Below are 20,740 nucleotides of genomic sequence, written 5' to 3'. Positions count from 1 at the left end.
TTTAGGGGTGTTAATCAGAACCAATTGTTGATATTTTATTCTCTATAATTAACATGAGTTCTTCACACCATATAATAATTCTAGAATCAGGTTTATGATGATATGAATAAATATTGAAAACACTATATGTACTATGAAGATAAATATAGTTTGAATTAGTTTAAACTGACAAGACAAATATTAGGAATGTAAAGCCTGACTTTTTTGAGCAAACTCACTTATTTCTTTTAGCCTTTGTTTCCTTAATTGATGGATTAGATTAGATAGAATTAAGTGGCTTATTTAGTTTTCTTTCAGTTGGTATTTCTTTGTCATTTTTGGTTTTAATTTCTTTATATGTCTAATTTTTAAATGAGGTTGAAAAACATGGGATTTTGGCAAAATAAATGTATCTGTTCATTTGTTCTAGCAGCAAAGTTTATTTTACACCTGTGTTATAGGCTGAGGATCCAGGCCTCCTGATGTGGCTCTCAATTGCAGATGAAATTAATAACATCCTTATACTGCATTTCAAGACCTTACAGAACTTTAGCTGCTATCTTTCTCTTATTTTACTTCAATATTAGAAACATTGAAAAAAAAAAGATCTTACATTATTTCCCAAATAATTCACTTTTTCTTTTCTGTGTGTCTGTCATTGTGGATCTTATAGTTTTAGTAGAGAGGGAGTCTCATGTACAATGTTAGTTTACTTTCATTTATTAATATCTGTTTAGGTAGCTATATGTGGTGGCACACACCTGTAATCCCAGTGGCTAGGGAGGCTGCGGCAGGAGGATCACAAATTTAAAGCCAGCCTTAGGAACTTAGCGAGGCCCTGTCTCAAATTAAAAAATTAAAAGGGCTATGGGTGTGGCTCAGAGGTTAAGCACCCCTGGGTTTAATCCCTGATATTAAAAAAAAAAAATCTGTTTAGATAAGGGAGTTTATCTTTGTAGAGTCAGAACAAATATTAAATGAAGTTAGCTCATTCACTTTTGTCATGAAATTACAAAATTAATCTTTTAAAAAATGCCGTAAACTATAGCTTCAAAATGTGTTATCATAGGAAATTGAAATTAAATACTCATAACTTAAATTGTTTATTAAAGAGTTATTTCTGAAGCTATTTTAGGCCAATCTGAACGTATTTCATTCTTACCTACGTGTCATACATTTTTAGAGAAAAATTATAATTTGACTTTGATTTTAAAATACAGCAAAAATGACATAGTATGCCATCTTTTGCATAAAACCTGGTGGCAAAAAAAAATTTTAAATAATCTTGCATCTTAAATAATATAATGAAATAATGTGTTTGATGTGTGCACATGAGTGGGGGTGTGTGTGCATAGGTACTTTTGAGTCACTTTATTATATAGTACCCTACATATTATCAGAAATCCACAGAAATTAAAATCTATATGGAGATTGCTCCCAAGAACTCTAGGATTTGAGGAAAGTTTAGTATTTAATTGGTCTTTTCTTCACAATAGGCATAAACATTTTTTTGGATGGCTATGTGCCAACAGAAAACTTGAGATTCCGAGATGCATCGCTTGTTTTTAAAGTGGCTGAGACAGCAAATGAAGAAGAAGTTAAAAAGATGTGTATGTATAAATATCCGGGTATGAAGAAAAAGATGGGAGAGTTTGAGCTAGCAATTGTAGCTGGAGAGTTCACAGATTCTGAAATCATGGTGATGCTGGGGGAAAATGGTAAGATTTCCTTTTTTTTTTTTTTTTTTTTTTTTATATATATAGAAGATTGTTCTGCTTATCTAGTAAATTTGTTTTGCCTATTCCATGAAAAACTTTGACTCAATTTTTAGAATTGGCAGCTGAGTTTTTAATCCATAAATTTCTTAGTATAGCTTCACATTTTTGTGGCATTGTATAGTTTAATCTGTTATTCAAGCAAGTTAATATTTCCTATTTTGTATCACTACATCCTTGGAAAATACTTTTACTCAGTTTTTCTATGTATAAATTATTAAGGCATTTAATCATCTTGCAAAATGACTAGAAAGGAAAACATAAATTGGTAATTCAGAAACAATCTAAGATTTTCCTTGTACAATTCTCTTTGGAACTTATTTTCAATTCAGAGTACTCTGTCTACTTTTGTAAGTAGTTGTATGACTAACATTTTCAATATAAATTGTCACCATAAGTATAGTTGTGAGATTAATTTGACTACTCAATATCTGGTGTTTTATGATTTAAAAATAAACATTGTCTTGTAATCTACAGCTAACAAAACTAGAAAAAAAATATGTAAGGATTATTGTAATATAATTCTCTTACTCAGTATAAATTCGCAATTGGGTTGCAACTTAAATGCTTTATGTAAATAATTTCAAATAATGGTATCTATTATAAAATGCTCTATACTATTTTAATTGATCGTTTAGCTAAATGAGTCTTTTTAAAAAACTATCCCAAGCTTTATGGATCTACCATTTATTAAAATGGTTATTATAAACTTGGACAAGTCTTTATTTCTCGTAATAAACTTGTACTCAATACAAGCCACAAAAGATTTAAGTATTTTTCTGTATAACCTTCAGGTTCCAAAATGTTAATGTATTATTTTTAAAACAAATTTCTCAGATAAAAAGAAGTATGACATTGTGCTTTATTTGAAGTGTAAAGCATCTTTCAGAACAATTTTTTGTATGTTACATTGCCAGGTACAGGTAAAACGACCTTTATCAGAATGCTTGCTGGAAGACTTAAACCTGATGAAGGAGGTACTTTTGTAAATATAATCTTTAGTCTGTTCCACATAGTTAAACTTTAAAATCTGGGTGATATTTCATATGTTGTGTATTCATATTGTTTTGCAGGAGAAGTGCCAGTTCTAAATGTCAGTTATAAGCCACAGAAAATCAGTCCCAAATCAACTGTAAGTTGTTTCATCTTTTATTTGATTATCAAAGAAAAGTGTGTGTGTGTGTGTGTACGCTCACACACATTTTTATAGTTTGATCCTTGTATTAAGGGATTGGGGATATGGCTTAGTGATACGTGTGCCTAGCTCATGTGGAGTCCTGGATTCAATCCCTAACACCAAAAAAAAAGAAAATCTTGTACAGTATTAATAGACACCACAAAAGTGGTCCTTGATTCATTTCAACTACTAGTGGAAAATATTTTTAAATCTGAGCGCAGGCGGGGTTGCACACCTGTAATCCCAGCAGCTTAGGAGGCTGAGGCAGAAGGATCACGAGTTCAAAGCCAGCCTCAGTAACTCAGGAGGTCCTAAGCAACTCAGTGAGACCCTGTCTCTAAATAAAATACAAAAAAGGGCTAGGGATAGGGCTCAGTGGTTGAGTGCCCCTGGGTTCAATCCCCAGTACCAAAAAAAAAAAAAAAAATTAAATCTGCTTGTTATCTTTTTTCCTACACCTTTAAAAACGTAATGTAATTTGTGCATGATGATACTGTCAAGAAAGAGGAAAGGCCACTCAAAAGGTGGAAGAAAACATTTGAACTAATCTTTGATCTGTGGTTTTTTGTTTTTGTTTTTTTGTGGGTTTTGTTTTGTTTTGTTTTTTTGTGGTGCTGGGGATTGAACCGAGGGCCATGTGCTTGCAAGGCAAGCACTCTACCAGCTGAGCTATATTCCCCAGCCTGCCAAGAATATATTTTTAAAACTCTAGAAACTCAATTGAAAAGTGCCCTTTCTCAGGACTGGGGTTGTGGCTCAGTGGTAGACCGCTTGCCTGGTACGTGCAAGGTCCTTGTTCCAACTTCAGCATTACATAAAAGTAAATAAAATAAAGGTACTGTGTCCAACTACAACTAAAAAATAAATATTAAAAAGAAAAAAAAAAGTGCCCTTTCCCCAAAAGAGGTCAGTGTTTAAAAGAACAAATACAAGTGGCTAATAAACATGAAAAGATTTGGGCTGGGGTTGTGGCTCGGTGGTAGAACACTTGCCTGGCATGAGTGAGGCACTGTGTTTGAAATAAAAATAATTAATTAAAGATATTGTGATTATTTGATTATCGAAAAAAAGTGTGTGTGAGACAGGTGCTGCCAAGTTGCCCAGCACCACTTTATATTCATTAAGATCACTAAAATCCACAATAGTAATAGTAATACTGCTGGATAGTAATAGCTATTAGAGAAGATGTGAACAAATTGGCACCTCATACATTGTTGGTGGGAGTGTAGAATAATGCATTCACTATGAAAAATAATCTAGCAGTTCCTCAGCAAAGTTATCAGGTTCAACTCCTAGATGTATATCCAAGCACTGGATACCACATATATTGGTACCCAAAACTTGTATACACATATTTGTAGCAACATTATTTAGAATAGCCAAAAATTAGAAATAATGCAGATGAATGGCTTATGAATGGATAAACACAGCATGATATATCCATAAAATGCAAGGTTATTCCACCAAAAGAAATGAAATACTGGTAAATACTACATTGTGGATAAAACTTGGAAACCTTATATTAAAGTTCTTTGATTTCTTCAGGTGTTGTGATGAACTTTTAACTGTTATATCTGCTTTCAGTACCTAATAGCCAATGTTGTGTCCATTTCAAACAATTTCATTTACAATAAGTGTTTCGTTATTGATATTTTCCATGATCTTCTTAGACTGAGTCCTATCCTGAAATAGTAAACACAAGCATCTTATGATTCAACCCTAGAATATTATGGTGCATTTTGTGTTATTTATGAATGATTACTTTTGGATTCAGAATTATTCCCACTTTAAAATTACTTCTTCCCTGAAATCTCTGATTTAAAATTTTTAGATTATTATTGCCTATTTACTTATTTGTTGTAATGACTATTAAATAAAAAATATCTGGGCCGGGGATGTGGCTCAAGCGGTAGCGCGCTTACCTGGCACGTGTGGGGTGCTGGGTTCAATCCTCAACACCACATAAAAATAAAATAAAGATATTGTGTCCACCTAAAACTAAAAAGTAAATATTTTTTTAAAAATATAACAAAACATGCTATAAATGTTCAGTAATCATTAAAAATTCAATTGCTGTCTCCTGGTAGCCAAGCAATATAGATTTTCTCTGCAGTTTAACTTCCTAAGTAGAAGAGTTCTGTACTACCTGGTATGATGGCACACACCATCATATCCCAGCTATAATAAAGCTTAGGACCTCCTGAGTTACTGAGGCTGGCTTTGAACTCGTGACCCATATAATAAAGATTATCCCAGCTACTCCTAGGAGGCTGAAGCAGGAGGATCCCATGTTTGAGGTCAGCCTGGGCAACTTGGCAGCACCTGTCACAAAATAAAATTGCAGAAGGGCTCAGAATATCGCTGCAGCTCTAAGGTAGAACACTTGCCTAGGGTACTTAAGTCCCTAGGTTCAATCCCCAGTCCACAAAAAGAAAAACAAAGAATTCTATACTGATTTTTTATCACTTAAAAACTTTTTCCATTGAAAACAGGGAAGTGTTCGCCAGTTGTTACATGAAAAGATAAGAGATGCTTACACTCATCCGCAATTTGTGACTGATGTGATGAAGCCTCTGCAGATTGAAAACATCATTGATCAAGAGGTATGCTAACATAAGTATATTCATTAATTTTTTAATTTTATTTCAGATTTGGGATTTCTTTACATAGTTTCCTAAACTTCTTTTAGGTGCAGACATTATCTGGTGGTGAACTGCAGCGAGTGGCTTTAGCTCTTTGTTTGGGCAAACCTGCTGATGTCTATTTAATTGATGAACCATCTGCATATTTGGATTCTGAGCAGAGACTGATGGCAGCTCGTGTTGTCAAACGGTAAATGTCTTGCCACAGCATATTACTTTTGATTATGTATACTGGCATATAAGTGTGCTTAATATCACACTTGAATGTTTTGTGATATAAAGCTATAAAAGGCTTTCAAATTGTTGTATTTTAGTTTCATACTCCATGCAAAGAAGACAGCCTTTGTTGTGGAGCATGACTTTATCATGGCCACCTATCTAGCAGATCGAGTCATCGTTTTTGATGGGATTCCATCTAAGAACACAGTTGCAAACAGGTAAGATTAAAATATTAAAAAACTGACTATAAGTTCTAATAATTAGAAAATTACCACATTTTAAATTTTTATTAAACTTATAGACATTAAAAGAAAGAGATTACCAAAAATTCTGTGCCTTACTCTGACTCCCAAGGTGATACTTATTGAACATTGGTAGGACCATGTAGAATAGTCCTAGACTGTAGTTGGAATCCCTGACCCTGGATATAAGCATATCTTATATCTGGGATTCTCACTTTTTTTTTTCCAGCTCAACTTTTGCCTATTTTATTATTTGGATTTCCAAAACATGGTTTGGTTTTGTAAATAATTGCATGAAAATAAATTTCTGATTTTTGTTTTGTTTTGTTTTGTTTTTGTTTTTGTTTTACATGACAGAAAAAGGAAAAAGGAGCCAAAGAGATTTTGTGATTTGCCTAACTTACTCTGGTAGTGATTGAACTAACAATAGATCCCAAATATCTGATAGCATAATTAAAAACAAAGGAGGTCACCTTTCCCTCTCACTTTTCCTGACTGACTTGATTGTGGGTGCTTGTTATAAAGAGAAACTTAACATTCAGGTCATATAATGAGAAATTTCTGTTGCCGTTAATGCTAAAATCAGTTAGGTTGAACCATATAAATTGCCAGTATTCAAACATTTTTTGACCCATATAATAAAGATTAAATAAACAGTGGTTCCAGATACATTTTCTAGGATAAATGAAGTTGCTATTTGACTAATTCTTCCAGGAAATAAAAGTACTGAGCTTCTCAGAACTTTTTTGGGTGTGTGTGTGTGTGTGTGTGTGTGTGTGTGTGTGTGTGGTGCTGGGGATTGAACCCAGGGCCTTGTGCATGCTAGGCAAGCATTCTATCAACTGAGCTATATCCCCAGCCAGAGAACTCTTTTCATTTTAAATTTTTTACTTCAGTTATTCAGAATTATGCCTTTTTTGAAGAGTTAGGGAAATTTCTCAGAATATGTAAAACATTTATTCACATAATGGTCTTCCCTTTGTGTTTACAAAATGTTTAAAGTGTTCCATCGATTTTGTGATTTGATTGATTTAAGAACTAGCTTAGGTAGGCCAGGCGCATTGGCGAATGCCTATAATCTCAGCATTTTGGAGGCCGAGGCAAGAGGACCATGAGTTCAAAGCCAGCCTCAGCAAAAGTGAGGTGCTAAGCAACTCAGTGAGACCCTGACTCTAAATAAAATACAAAATAGGGCTGGAGATGTGGCTCAGTGGTTGAGTGCCCCTGAGTTCAACCCCTAGTACCAAAAAATTAAAAAATAATAATAATAACTAGCTCAGGTAAAAAATATGTATAAAGCATAAAAGGAATATTACTGAAAATCACAGTGTGGAAGTACATATTTCCTTCAATGTCAAATTTCTAACAGAAATTAACTTTTTTTCTCTTCTCCCTTAAAAATGTCAATTTGAGATTCTGTAAGTCTCCTAATTTATTAGTGATCTTTTGTTTTTCTAAAGTCATACTTCTGGGCTGGGCATGGTGGCACTTGCCTGTAATTCCAGTGACTTGAGAAGCTGAGACAGGAGGATTCCAAGTTCAAGGCCAGCCTGGGCAACTTGATCCTATCTCAAAATTTTAATAATAATAATACTTCCATTGCAGCTCAGGGGTAGAGCGCATACTTTATGCACAAGGCCCTAGATATCTTCCCTAGCAAAAAATAAACTAAATAAATAAATAATTCTAAAATGTTTCGTTTTCCACATCAGAAATACAGGTGCAATTGTGTTTGTCTTGCACAAAGTATCATTGCCAAGCAAACAGTATAGTCCAAGCAAAGCTGTTTGTGATTATATAAGATTTATAATATGTTTTAATTGTACTGTTATCCAGATGATGTGTAACAGGGAACAAGGGAACAGTTATTCTTTTTATTCCTTATAATTAATCTTTATGGGTTGAAAATTTAATCAAAAATATTTATCCCCTACCCCCACAGTCCTCAAACACTTTTGGCTGGCATGAACAAATTTTTGTCTCAGCTGGAAATTACATTCAGAAGAGATCCAAACAACTATAGACCACGAATAAATAAACTCAATTCAATTAAGGTATGTGGAAAAACTGTCTTAAGTCATAACTTTCTCAGTATGAACAGTGGAGAGGCTGTTGCTTTTATAAGTCTATATTTCATAGATTTCATACATTCTATGATTCATGTGTTTTTCCATTTTAATACCTGATGGCATGTAGTCCTGTAAACAGCAGCTGTGATGTAGCTACTGTTGCTGCATGGACGCAGCTCTTCCTGCTGTTTGAGTTGTACTGTGTTAACTGCTAATTAAAATGTTTTAAGGAAGATTATACTACTGGACCATTGAAACAAAGAAATTTTCAAGAATATTTCAAGCAGCTTCTCTATATATTTTTATGTTGTTCAATTCATGACTAAAATGTATATTTTAAGTCTGAACAAGCTCTTAGAGTATAAAATTCTAAACAATGGAAAACCACTTTGTCAGATCAGTTGGTAATGTTTTTTCTTTGTAGAACATAAATTAGTTGTCCACCCTATGCTTGATTTAGTCTGTGAAATGCAGTATTTATTTTTTCAAAGGCAAGTTTCTTGGTCACACAAATTAAAAAGTGAACGAACTGTGAAAGCATTTCAACTGTTTTCATGTCCCCTGCAGTGCTCACTTCCATGTTTCTCTTTCATCACATCCTGTGCTGTAGCATTTGTTTTCATATTTGTAGTCCTGGCTTTGCTACTAAACCGTGAACTCTTGGAAGGCTGTAGGCAAAGTCATAAAATTGAAAAGTTTTCTCAGTTTTGAAAGGCATATTAGGCAGAAAAGAGGACAGGAATTTCTTCTGAATCATTATTTATACTTGGTATTGTCATTTTGGGGGGTATGCTTATGGTTCAGACCCGGATGTACCTATTAATCATTTCTGTATTCACATTCATCTTAGTTGTAACTTAATAAGGGAGCAGATGGGTGAGTAGGTAAATGTTACTGACTGTTCTACCAAACATTCTGGGGAAAGTTATTTCATTCATATGTATATATAGTGTCATTCAGTATGCTATCTTTGGGCCAGGAGCTTAAAGTTGAAAAGATAAAAATGGAATGGAATTCCATATATGTACTATTTCTTACATGAAGGAACTTTGAGTTGATGGAAGTGAGGTATTTTGATAATAGGAATGGGGACAGAAGGTAGTAATCTTGCTTTTGAGTAGTGAACCCAGAAATATCCAAAAGCAGATGGAAGTTTGTTCAGGTACTTGTTTTACTAATACCTTATATGAAATCCTAAATGTGAAGGAGTGGTGATGTTGACTTTTGCTTTTCTTTTTAGGATGTAGAGCAAAAGAAGAGTGGAAACTACTTTTTCTTGGATGATTAGACTGAATCTGAGAATATTAATAAGCCATTTATTAAAAGAAACATTTACTGGGATTTTTGTCATATATGACTAATCAGGTTTTATGGCCCCACATACTCTGGAGCTTGAAGAATGATTTTTTTTAATGTAACATCCAAAGCCAGGTATATTGTAAATTGTAGTCTGAGCACAAAAAATGGAACTTTGCTGTTCTGAAATGATAAGGCCCTTTTTGTGCTTAATATTCTAAAATGAAGACATTTCAAACTATACAAATTACCTCCAAGTTTTCATGATAAATGGAAGATTTTCAGTAGGTGTATTATATTCGTGTACCAAATACTGACCAGTGTTGCCCCATTTTAAAAATCTTGACAAGATTTCTGTACTTATCTGGTTTGCCAAGTATGCCAGTATAATGAAACTGCCCTATTTTAAAAGCCAGTCAAAGACTACACTGATGATATTTGATAAATAAACTTCAGGACTATATTTGTTATTTGTTTTCAGTCTTTGCACTGTATGTTCAGGGTGTGATTCCTAAGGAAGATTGCTGCAGAACATCACTGTCATAAAATGGGTATTTGTTACCAACCTACGCATTGTTTTAATGTTTTTTTGGTGCTTTTGAACATCGTTATCCAAAAATCACTTCACTGTCCCCTCAAAGGAAAAAAAAAAACTGGGTTTTTCAGTTTTTGCATTCTGTAAGATTCTATAATTACTCTGTTATTTTTTAAACATGCATTTATATAATCACTGATCAAAATTTAGGGCAAAATATTTCTAAAGAATATTTGCTTCCCTTATAACTACAGTCTCAGAATTTTAAGAGTTGGTGCCTGAGAATCTATGTATTTTTAAAACTACAGATTTTTCTGCTGAGCAGTCAAGGATTAGGGAAGTCAACCACTTCCCCAATGGGAGCATCAATGCAAGAGATAGCAATACAAAGCATCCCTTGGTACCAAACATATTCATTTCTAAGTTGGGACATAATAAACATCATCAAAACCTTACTAATGCACTGAACTGGAATTAACTTATATGTAAGGAAGAAGGATTACTATAAATAAATTATTGGGGCAAGCAAACAGAAAAATTGGAGATTATTTGACAAGACTTTTTATAGCTCATTAAATAATAGAAGCTTTGATTAACATATAATGAATAAGTTTGGTTTAATTGGACCCTATTAGGCCTTCTGAAAATAAATTTTATGTAATGCATAAATACGTGTTTACTGTGGAAATTTAAACTATTCAGAAGTATACTTATGGAATAAAAATGATCTCCCTACATTATGCTCCCAGGGGTTACCAATGTTTGAGTTTATTCTTTCATGCTTTTTTCTATGCACTTTGCTAAGTGAGAATATGTAAAGGGTTTGTCTTGTACATAAATGGGATTACACTAAAGTTAGTAGTTCTGGTTTTTAGGATGGGTTAAATGTATGATTATTTCAAATATATTGAGTAAAATAAGACAAGCTTCTTTTATTTCTAAAAATACTTGGGATGGATGTATTACTGATTAAAATGTGTATTAATTATAAGGTAGTATTTTATGCAAATGAAATTTGAAGACATAGATTTAAATGTTATATGCTGTAGAAAGCCCTAACTTTGCTGACACCAGAGTTTGTCACCATCAATGCAAATATTATCAGGTGTAGTGGTGCACACCTGTAATCCCAGCCAACTCGGAAGGCTGAGATAGGACCATTCCAAGTTCAAAGCCAGCCTTGGCAACTTGGCAAGAGTATGTCTCAAAAAGGGCTGAGATGTACCCTGAATTCAATCCCTAGTACCACCAAAGAAAAAGAAACTGTTAATATGTCCTGCTACAGTTATTTTCTTCAGTTTAACCTGATTTTAGAACATAAACATGTTGAAGTCCAGTCTTGTCTCATTTATCACTCAGTATATAGTACAGTATGTGGGACTGGCATATTGAAGGAATGAGCATATATGCCAGAGAGAAAACTGCTCAATTGTGCCTGGCACAGTGGCACACACCTGTAATCCCAGCTACTGTGAAGACTGAAGTGGGAGAATCACCAAGTTCAAGGCCAGCCTGGACAACTTGGTAAAACCTTATCTCAAAAAGGACTCAGGGTGTAGTTAATTGGTAAAGTGCCCCTGAATTCAATCCCCATAACAAGAAGGAAAAAAAAAAAAAAAACTTCAATTCTGTGATTTCATTGTGTTTCTCAACACAAGTGTATGTCAACCCCTTAGTGCCTGTCATATTCTAAGTATGAAATGGTTCAAAATCACTCTGAGAATCAGGAAGGACTGCATGAAGGAAATAGCTCCTGGGAGTATAATACCACCTGTCCCATATGAGAGGCAGAGAGGTTGTTAGAACTTATTCATGTAAAACAGGATATGCATATGACAAGTGAGAGACAGAAAGGAGCATTCTAAGAGATGTGTAGGCCAGGCACACCTGCAGTTCAGGAGGCTGAAGCTGGAGGATCACAAGTTCAAAGCCAGCCTCAGCAGGGGTCAGGCACTAAGCAACTGAGACCGACCCTATCTAAATAAAATACAAAATAGGGCTGGGGATGTTGCTCAGTGGTCAAGTCCCTGAGTTCAATCCCCTGTACCAAAAAAAAAAAAAAAGATTGAGTAGAAGGTATATAGGTACATAGTAATGGGCTTTCTCTGCCTGTTTGAGGTTGAAATGCATAGCCAGTTAGATAAGCAGCTAGAATTATCAAAATAACAGGTTTCTCAGGAGCACTTATTTTTATTCGTTTGTCTTAATATTTTGAAACATTCCATCCACTGATGGCAGCAACTTGCTATTTTTGTCTACTATTATACTAATGAGTTGTTTCCTTGTGGTTAACCAATGTACAGTGAGACAAAAATTTTGACATCTAGTGTGGCAAACAGTAATTCCCTGTGCTCACCACCATCTACCTCCATGCCAGGTTAGGATACACAGTGTCTGTAAACCCAGGTGATCAGTCAGAATAACCTAAGAATCCTACAGATCCTTTTTCATAGTTTCTTTGTTCTCTTGCAGTTAAGTAGGTCACATGACCCAGATCTGACCAATTAAGTTGAAAGCCATGCTTTCCTAGAATATGTGTATCTAGTTAACTGATTCTTGTGGGTGTGACACAGCAAGAACTTGTGGCCACAAGGTTGAGATGTAAGGAGGAGCTGGGGTTGTAGCACGCTTGATTAGCATGTGTGAGGCACTAGGTTTTATCTTCATCACCAAAACATGTAGAAATAAAAAATAAAGGTATTGTGTCCATCTACAACTTAAAAAAAATGTAAGGTATGTGTGAAGAATGCTCATCCTTACACTTTACAACTGCCTGCAAGTCACTTTCCTCCATATTTCTTATGAAGAAAATAAGTCCTTATTTGTCAAGCTGTTTTTCTATTGCTGGCCACCAACTTACCTTGGCTTCTTGGGCAAGGTCTGCCCCTCGAAAGGCTTTCCATTTGCTTTCTGCCAAGTAACCTAAGTAGGAACTTCTTTTCACTTTTCTTAATTTGCAAATTCTTGGGCCTGGAAACTAAAGTGCAACCTTCCCAGCGAGTTGGGGGTTTTATTGTTTGTTTCCAGTACTTGAGATTGAACCTAGGCCTTGTTTGTGCATGCTAGTAGGCAAGTGCTCTACCAGCTTTTTGTTTTTTGAGATAGGGTCTCATTAACTTGCCTAAGCTGGCCTCAAACAGAATCCACTTGCCTCAGACTCTTGAGTGGATGGAATTATAAGCATGTGCTATTGCCATCAGGCTAGGTGGGTATTTTTGTTTATAAGATCTGGAACTTAGACCAATGGTCTTGTTTATAGAAAAAGTTTACTGTTACTGACCTTTCCACAGAGGTCACAACTGTGTTAGTATCAGCTCCCAACCTTGCATGTACCTAAGTCTACATCTCCCGTATCTACACAATTCTTGGCTAAGGAAACAGACTGGCTGTCCAGGTCCATTCCTTCCTCATGGCGCACAGGCTTAGTATCACATTTAATGACTGTTTCTTCTTTCTTTCCCCATTTATAAAAACACCTTTTTTACAATCCTAGAAGAGCCAAGCCAATAGTGCATGCCTGTAATTTCAGCTGCTGTGGAGGTTGAGGCAGAAGGATCACAGATTCAAGGCCAGCCTGGGCAACTTTGCCAAGACCATCTCCCCCGTCCCCTCCCCCCAAAGAAAAAAAAATCCAAAGGCTAGGGAATGTAGCTTAGTGGCAAGGTGCCCTTGGGATTAACTACAACATTAATTAAATGCTTTTACTAACACCCAATTTACAAAGCAAATGGCAGAAAACATGTAACAAGTAACACATCCGGTAAATCCCTAGTGGGTTTAAAAAAAAAGCTCATTTTCTACTCATCTTTAAAAGGTGGTCAGTCCAAAGGTAAGTTTCTCAATTATCTGCCAGTTAATATTAAAAGGAAAAAAAAAAAACTGTCTCACACTCTTCATCTTTGGCCTTTACTCTCATTGTTTTTTCCCAAATACAAATGAAAAACAAAAATGTAATTAGAAGACCAGTATGTCAGTATGTATTTTTAAAGGGTTGACTGAAGCCTGTTTCTCTAGTAAACTCATTAAAGGATCCATCTAAAAAGCTTCAACATGATGAGGTCTATAGCTCCTCTTGAAACACTGATCCAAAGTACTTAACAATTTTGAGGCACCCAGGATTCACAAGATGTGATAAGGACGCATAGGTTTGTATAGGAAAGTTGGGCATAGTGACTTCCTCTTTTGTTTCCATTCTCATACTTTTCCCTAGTTCTGGACCCAAAAGTACTTCAATGTTATATAGAAAAGCCTAATTATTCTAGGTGAAGGATAGGCCTTCTAATTATAGAAAACTTCAGAGAAACCCCATCTTGCACCTCTTGAGGACAAATTACTTCCCTTGATATCACCTTTTATCCCATCCAGCTGGACATCTTGTTCTCATCTCTGGCTTCTGTTGACCATGGGCAAACCTGCTAGCCAACTAATAGATAAGTGTTTCCCCATTACTCCTTCCCCAACAATGTTGTTATATTTTACCAAACTTCTCAAGCAGTCTCAAGCAAGCTATCCAACTTGTAAGTAGTGCTGGGGTTGGAACCCACAGGGCTTAGGCAACCGCTCTTGCCCTGAACTACATCCCTTGCCCCAGCTGTGATTTTTCTTTACACTGGCTCATTCTGTCCCTTGTTGTTCCTGTGCCCATGTGTATCAGGTTCTCTTTTAAATACATGCACTGAATGAGCACTGTTTCAGGCTCTGCTTTGTGAGGAAGCTAAACTTTCCTAAGAGTTCACATTCTAAGTATATTTAAACAAATACTCTTAATATTCAGAGTTGGCTTGATTTAATAAAGGAATGAATTTAGTAGGGCAGAGTGACACACGCCTATAATCCCAGCAACTATGGAAGCTAAGGCAGGAGGGTCACAGGTTCAAAGGAAGCCTCAGCAATTTAGGGAAATTCTGTTTCAAATTTTTTTAAAAAGGGCTGGGGGTGTAGTTCAGTGGTGAAGTATCACTGGGTTCAATCCCCAGTTCTGCAACAAAACATCAACATTTAATGGTGGGCTGGAAATGTTATTAACTCAGTGGTAGAGCACATGCCCAGTGTGCACAGAGGCCCTGGGTTCAATCCCTAGCACTGCAAAAAAAAACTAAAAATAAAATTGTTGGGTTTTCAAAGTATTAGGTATACTCAAATCTGTTTTCAAAGCTTTCAATTTGCTTTCCCTTCAGAAAACATTTAATAGAAATGCAAAAAAAAAAATTACCCTCATCAACTCAAGTATCCTGCATATTCTCAATTCATTTTGTGGCTGCTGAAAAAAAAATGATAGCATCAGCTGTAAAACTACAGAACTAGGTTCAGGTCCAAATCCCACCACTTGGTAGTTGTATGACCTTAGGCAAGTAATGTGGAAAATAATATCACCTATGGGTCACAAATCCCAAATGACTTTTAGTTTACATAAAAGAATTGTCTTGTGGCTGTGAAAGAACCAAAGAAACCATCCTTATTCTAAGAAAGCTTACTAAGATTTATATGCTATATTACTTGATTTCCCCTGAAACCAAAGAATCACAAGTAGGATCAAGAGACAAAATTTAATATATGCACACAGTTTTATATATAATGCAGCATCACACCATGTAGGGCATTTACTCTTATTTGTACATTCAGATATGTTTGAAACACTTCTTAAGGCTACAAAACAGAACATAGAAAAATAAACAGGAATATATTCAACACTTACAAAAAGTGATATGATAAAGAATATAAAGTACTATTTTCCTTTCAACACTTCAAAAGATATGTATATATACTTTTTTTTACAAGTAACATCACAAATGATCACATCTTCACATGCTTGTAAGTATTATTTGTACTCAGTGTAAGGCTATTATCATTTTTATACATAAATTTTTCTAGCTCTGTAACAATGCAATTTTTAATCCATTCAAGTAAATCCAACCCCAAAGTTGCTGCTTCCCAGCATTAAGACATGCACCCACCCCTCTTAAAGGATTCTCTAAAACTTGTATTTCAGGGGGCAGGGAGGAGAAAATCTCTTCTAAGAAAAAAAAAAAAATCCCAATCAGCGGGAGAGTAAATGGCTGACACTAGTAGCAAACCTTAGTTCTTTGAAACTGACATACTGGAAATGAGCCATTATTAAGATTTTAAAACAAAAACAATAGCCTTTAGACATAAAATGGGGAGCAAGATACAGTACACAGAAACAGTGTAGCCAAATACGCATTCTCTTCAGCAACACTGGAATGGGCCTTGCTTAGTACCCATAAGTGAAAGACGAAAAAATTTACCTCATCTAAAACTGAAGGCAAAACAAATGAGGCAAAAATAAATATTGCTAGTTTCTAGGATGGCTGAGTATTTTCTAAACCAGAAATGGTTAGAAAGAAACTTTATTGCACCAAGTCAATCTTAAGCAAGTTTGCAGTTCACAGGCATTTTAATTCACCCTTGAGTCACAAAGGAAACAACACACTGCAAGAATAGAGTTTGCTTCAGATAAGCTGTCTCAGCACTGTGGTTTCAAGAAACCCACCGCTGTCAGATGGAGGCAGGTCTGAGCTTGGGTCTGCCATGACAGTGGACTCGTGGAATACCAGGAACGACAGGAGGACAACACAGCTGCCAGCATCCTGCTACAAGGAGCATGGAGGGCAAGAATGGAAGATGGATCTGAGGGAAATGAACTTGAAGAAGAGACATATGCACAATACTACAAGAAGGGGAGCTGGACTCAAGTTCAGAAGAAGCACCGAACTAAACAAAAACAAGTGAGCTTTGGTCAGTCTAAACATTTGTTCTTCAAAATATGTCTGATCATAATATGCTGAAGTTTCATAATTTCCAAATCAAAATATAAATGATTCTCCATTCTACCCTTCTGCCTTTTTCTTATATAGAATTATCTCAAGTCAATATATAATATGACATACAGTTATAATATAAAGGACAAAAGCTTGCTTGGCCTTAGTTTGACCTCAGCATAAGGCAAAATCCCCTGGACTAAAACATTTAAAAACAAATCTAAAGGAAAAAAAAAAAAACTGACCTTCATGCAAAGAGTGATAATTTTAAAACTAACAAAAGTCAGAGTTCTTTTATTCCAGAGGTCACTGAGAAAAGTACCATCTGCTAAAATTCTTTCAGCACTGATTCCACCCTGTGCTGGAGGTTAGAGATGGGAAACAGGAAGCAAATCAGTGCTTCCCTCAGGAGTGATGAGTCTTTCGTTAATTGAGGTAAGGTAGGATGACAGTGAAGAAACCAAAAGAATTCTGTCCTATCCAATTTTTAAACATTTCCAGAAACAGATCAAATCCCAGTCAATACAATAAAGGACACTGGAAACAATTACTTTTACTCCTGAGATCAAACTTACATTGAACTTTTAAATCTGGTATTTATATCAAAATGATTTTCATAATAGAAATTATCAGATAAACTAACCTACAATAAAAGGGGGGGCTGAAAAAGAAGAGCCTTCTAAGCTTCTCATTTCATAATTCAGCTACTGATATTAAGGAAAAACAGGTTTCAGCAGTACCTTCAACAACTGCTCTAGCTTAGAAGGTGACAACAGAAATTCCTCAACAGGTTCTTTCAATTTTTCTATCCATAACCATCCCAGTCTTTACAAATTTTTACCTAGCACCATCATAATAAAATGTTATCTTTCAAAGTGCTCTCTAAAATCCTATGTTACAAAATATCTAAATGCTAATACTACCCAAATCAGCAGTTACATAGACATTAGGTAATTAAAAACAGCACAGAGGTAAATAACCATTATTACAGTACAGTGGAGATTCACTGAGCCTAGCTGACATCCACACACTCCTACAGGTTATCAGAGAACCCAGAAAACTCATCTGCTTTGTCAATTCAAGTGAATTATATTTGCTTTTAAAGTAATCTGCTTTAAAAAAAAAAAGCCACATCTATTTTGGCTAGGTATATTACACATGGCATGCAAAGAAAAAGTACTGTATTATTTGCATAGCACTCAAACTTCCTGATCAAAAGATAATCTCAACATTTAAAAAAGGGTAGATTTTCACATTGGTATGTACAAATAAGAAATACAAGCTACAGTTATTTTTACAAAGTAACACAGATGAATGAATACTGTGTTAGTTAGAGTCCAATCTCCAAATGAGAACAGAGTGCAACATGCAAAGGGAACTCTAGTAAATACTGAAGACTGGAAGGAAGAGGGATAGAAGACATGTTACCAGAGTAATAAGTTATAAAATGCAAAGCAAAACCATTTTCTAGCAGCATCCTCTAGATAAGAACTAGAAGTTACAATCATTCTTATTTTCGTACAATTCCAGCCATGACAAATTGAACATGCAAATGTAAAGTGATACAAAACCAATGGTGCAAGGGAAAAACAAAACAGTCACTCTCTATAGAAACCTGTCAAGCTAAAAATTTTTAACATTTCTTCTCACAAAATATTTAGAATCTGTCAGTGCATTAGTGTTAAAGTGGCATTAAAAAACTTCTGCAATTTTAACAGATGCAGATTATTTTCAAAATGCATAGCATCTACATTTCTTTCGAGTAGGCACCATGATATTTACACCAGTGCTAAGAATTCTTGGTGGAAACAGCCATTTCACTGGAATTTCCTACTATTTCTTAAACATCTATTCTTGTATGCAATCTCAAATTCAACAAATACTCACCAAAAATATACCCTATGAATATTAAAAGAACTATATACATTTCTAAGACACAGGTTAATAGGCTGCCTTATATGTAATATTAAAGAGAAGACATTATTCAAGTTTGACAGATATTGAGATGAAAGGCCTTTGGGTTGGAAGCATTTTAAAAGACAACAGTGTTTTAGGCTGAGAATCGTTTGAGCCCAGTTTATGACTAAGGCATTGCATAATAAAATATACATTTCTATTTGGTGCAATGTTATATTTTGGAATCTATACTGTGTCCAATGGTGTTTTGTCACTTTAGTAAACACTATAAAGCACACCATTTCCAACATTTGAAATCAAACTTTTACAAGGAAAAAAACCAAACACTAAATCTATAATGTTTTATATTAGGCTGTTTATAAAAAATACTTTAACAAACTTATTTTCTAGTTTTTATGGGGGCAGTCACCTGATAAATAAATGAAAACAGACTGTGAATGAAGATAAATGGCAATGCCAAAAATTCACCTGCCCCTGACTCATGTCCAAAATCTCATCCAGAATGAGAATGAGGGTAAAGGGGGAGGGGAGGAGATAATTCCAATTTGGGTTTTTATTTTAATGTATTTTTTTAAAGCCTCCAGAAATACTCCACCTAAGAAAGGGCTTCTGTTCTAAAACATCAGAGCAACAACCATCAGGTGTGTTGTCCCCTATGGCCATCTCCCATCCCTGATCTCCTCCTATCGCCCCTATATGGACGTCCTCTGACATTTCGATGGTACTGATAACCTTCATCCCGGCTTCTGCTCGGCTGCCCTTTCCAGGTCTCCTCACCTCTCACGTGTTGATATCCGCCCCTACCAGAATAGCCCCAATCACTTTTGTACTTCCTGCCTCCATAAGTTTGATTATAGAACTGCTTGGATCTGCCACTTCTCAGAATATTAGACACTTCATTTTCATCTTCTGAACTCTCTTCTTTTGGTCTTTGCACTCTGCTATCCATAGAGTTGGCCCCAGGGCTGACCACATCAGCAGCAGTCTTTGGATCTTTTACTTTCTCTGGTTTTTCTTTCAGACTTTGAATGGTCCTCTTAGGCTCAAGTTTAACAGACACAGTTTCTCTCTCTCTGTTTAGAATCTGAGAAGGAAGATGAGACTTTCCCTCTGCTCCAGGAAGTGCAGAAGCCAGGGTCAGATCTGCCTTTCGTGTCTGGGATGACTGCTCTGCTCGGCCTTCATGTTTGCTGCTCACGCTTGTTTCAGGGAGAGTGTGTACAACTTCACCCCTGGCTTCTGGAAATTCATTTACTGCTAAGACTGAACCACATTCTTTAGAGAGATCCAGGCTTTCCAGAGGCAGATCCAATTCTCCTTTCTCATCAGAAGGCAGGACAATATTCTGCCTCATTACAGGATTTTCTATGAACCCCTGAAAAGGGTATCCATACCAAACATGAGGAAAGAAAGGAGGTGCAATGGGAACTGGGCCTAAGAATGGATTAGGTCCAAAGGACGGTTGTGGATACATGTTCTTGCCACTTAGTGACTCTTCATATTCAGCATGAAGAAGCTGCCCAGTGTTCTCAGATTCAAGATCAGCCTGGTAAGACAACTGTCCATGACTTTCAGACACCTGAGATGGAGGGATAACCAGAGGTGAAGAAAACGTCGGTGGTCCAATATCTGCCTGAGGCATCTGACCATTAACACTGGCCTCAGTCTGCATAGGAAAGTGTGCATCGGTACAAGTACAATCACTTTCATTCTGAGCAGAAGGAGCTTCTTGGAACCAAGGATTATGAGGATACACAGGTACTGGGACTTTTGGGTACATCCTGCAGGCTGCCAGGTAGGCCTGGTGCAAAGGGTAAAGGTAAGAATGTGGGGCCCACATAGGACAACTATATGCCTGAAAGAGATACAAAATAGTAAAAGTAAATAAAAGGGAAAATTAAAAAGGTTTGAGTGTACCCATCTCAAAACAGTAGGCTCAAGAGAAGCTTCTCATGCCTACAAAGAACACAAACCTAACTACAGTCCAAATACCAGATCATTGCTATACCCCCATCAGGAAAAAGAAAATCGTGCTGCACTTCAAGATTCCATCCTTTGCTCCTGTCTTGAAACCAATCCAAAGTCCTGCTACAGAGGCTGATAGTAAACA

At 35.8% G+C, this 20,740-nt stretch overlaps 2 protein-coding genes across 3 annotated transcripts in view; one reads left to right on the top strand and one right to left on the bottom strand.

Annotated features, from left to right (window-relative positions):
* Abce1 (ATP binding cassette subfamily E member 1) overlaps positions 1-9,862 on the top strand; it is a 28,973-nt gene extending 19,111 nt beyond the window's left edge. For both annotated transcript variants that reach the window (XM_046459618.2, XM_046459617.2), the window contains 8 exons: positions 1,476-1,697; positions 2,672-2,731; positions 2,828-2,886; positions 5,424-5,534; positions 5,621-5,763; positions 5,888-6,010; positions 7,977-8,088; positions 9,344-9,862. In XM_046459618.2, coding sequence (XP_046315574.1) covers positions 1,476-1,697; positions 2,672-2,731; positions 2,828-2,886; positions 5,424-5,534; positions 5,621-5,763; positions 5,888-6,010; positions 7,977-8,088; positions 9,344-9,391 — 878 coding nt within the window. In that variant the 3' untranslated portion in view covers positions 9,392-9,862. The remainder of the gene's footprint in view (positions 1-1,475; positions 1,698-2,671; positions 2,732-2,827; positions 2,887-5,423; positions 5,535-5,620; positions 5,764-5,887; positions 6,011-7,976; positions 8,089-9,343) is intronic.
* A 5,604-nt stretch (positions 9,863-15,466) lies between these two features.
* The window catches only part of Otud4 (OTU deubiquitinase 4), a 46,054-nt gene continuing 40,780 nt past the window's right edge, over positions 15,467-20,740 (bottom strand). Inside the window, exon 21 of the mRNA XM_046459616.2 lies at positions 15,467-20,485. Within this exon, the coding sequence (XP_046315572.1) occupies positions 19,268-20,485 (1,218 nt within the window). The 3' untranslated portion in view covers positions 15,467-19,267. The remainder of the gene's footprint in view (positions 20,486-20,740) is intronic.

The sequence above is a fragment of the Marmota monax genome, unplaced genomic scaffold, assembly GCF_021218885.2.
Source record: "Marmota monax isolate L192 unplaced genomic scaffold, Marmota_monax_Labrador192_F-V1.1 WCK01_AAM20220418_F8-fsc00039, whole genome shotgun sequence".
Classification (NCBI taxonomy): domain Eukaryota; kingdom Metazoa; phylum Chordata; class Mammalia; order Rodentia; family Sciuridae; genus Marmota; species Marmota monax.
This window is presented reverse-complemented; position numbering and strand designations above follow the sequence as displayed.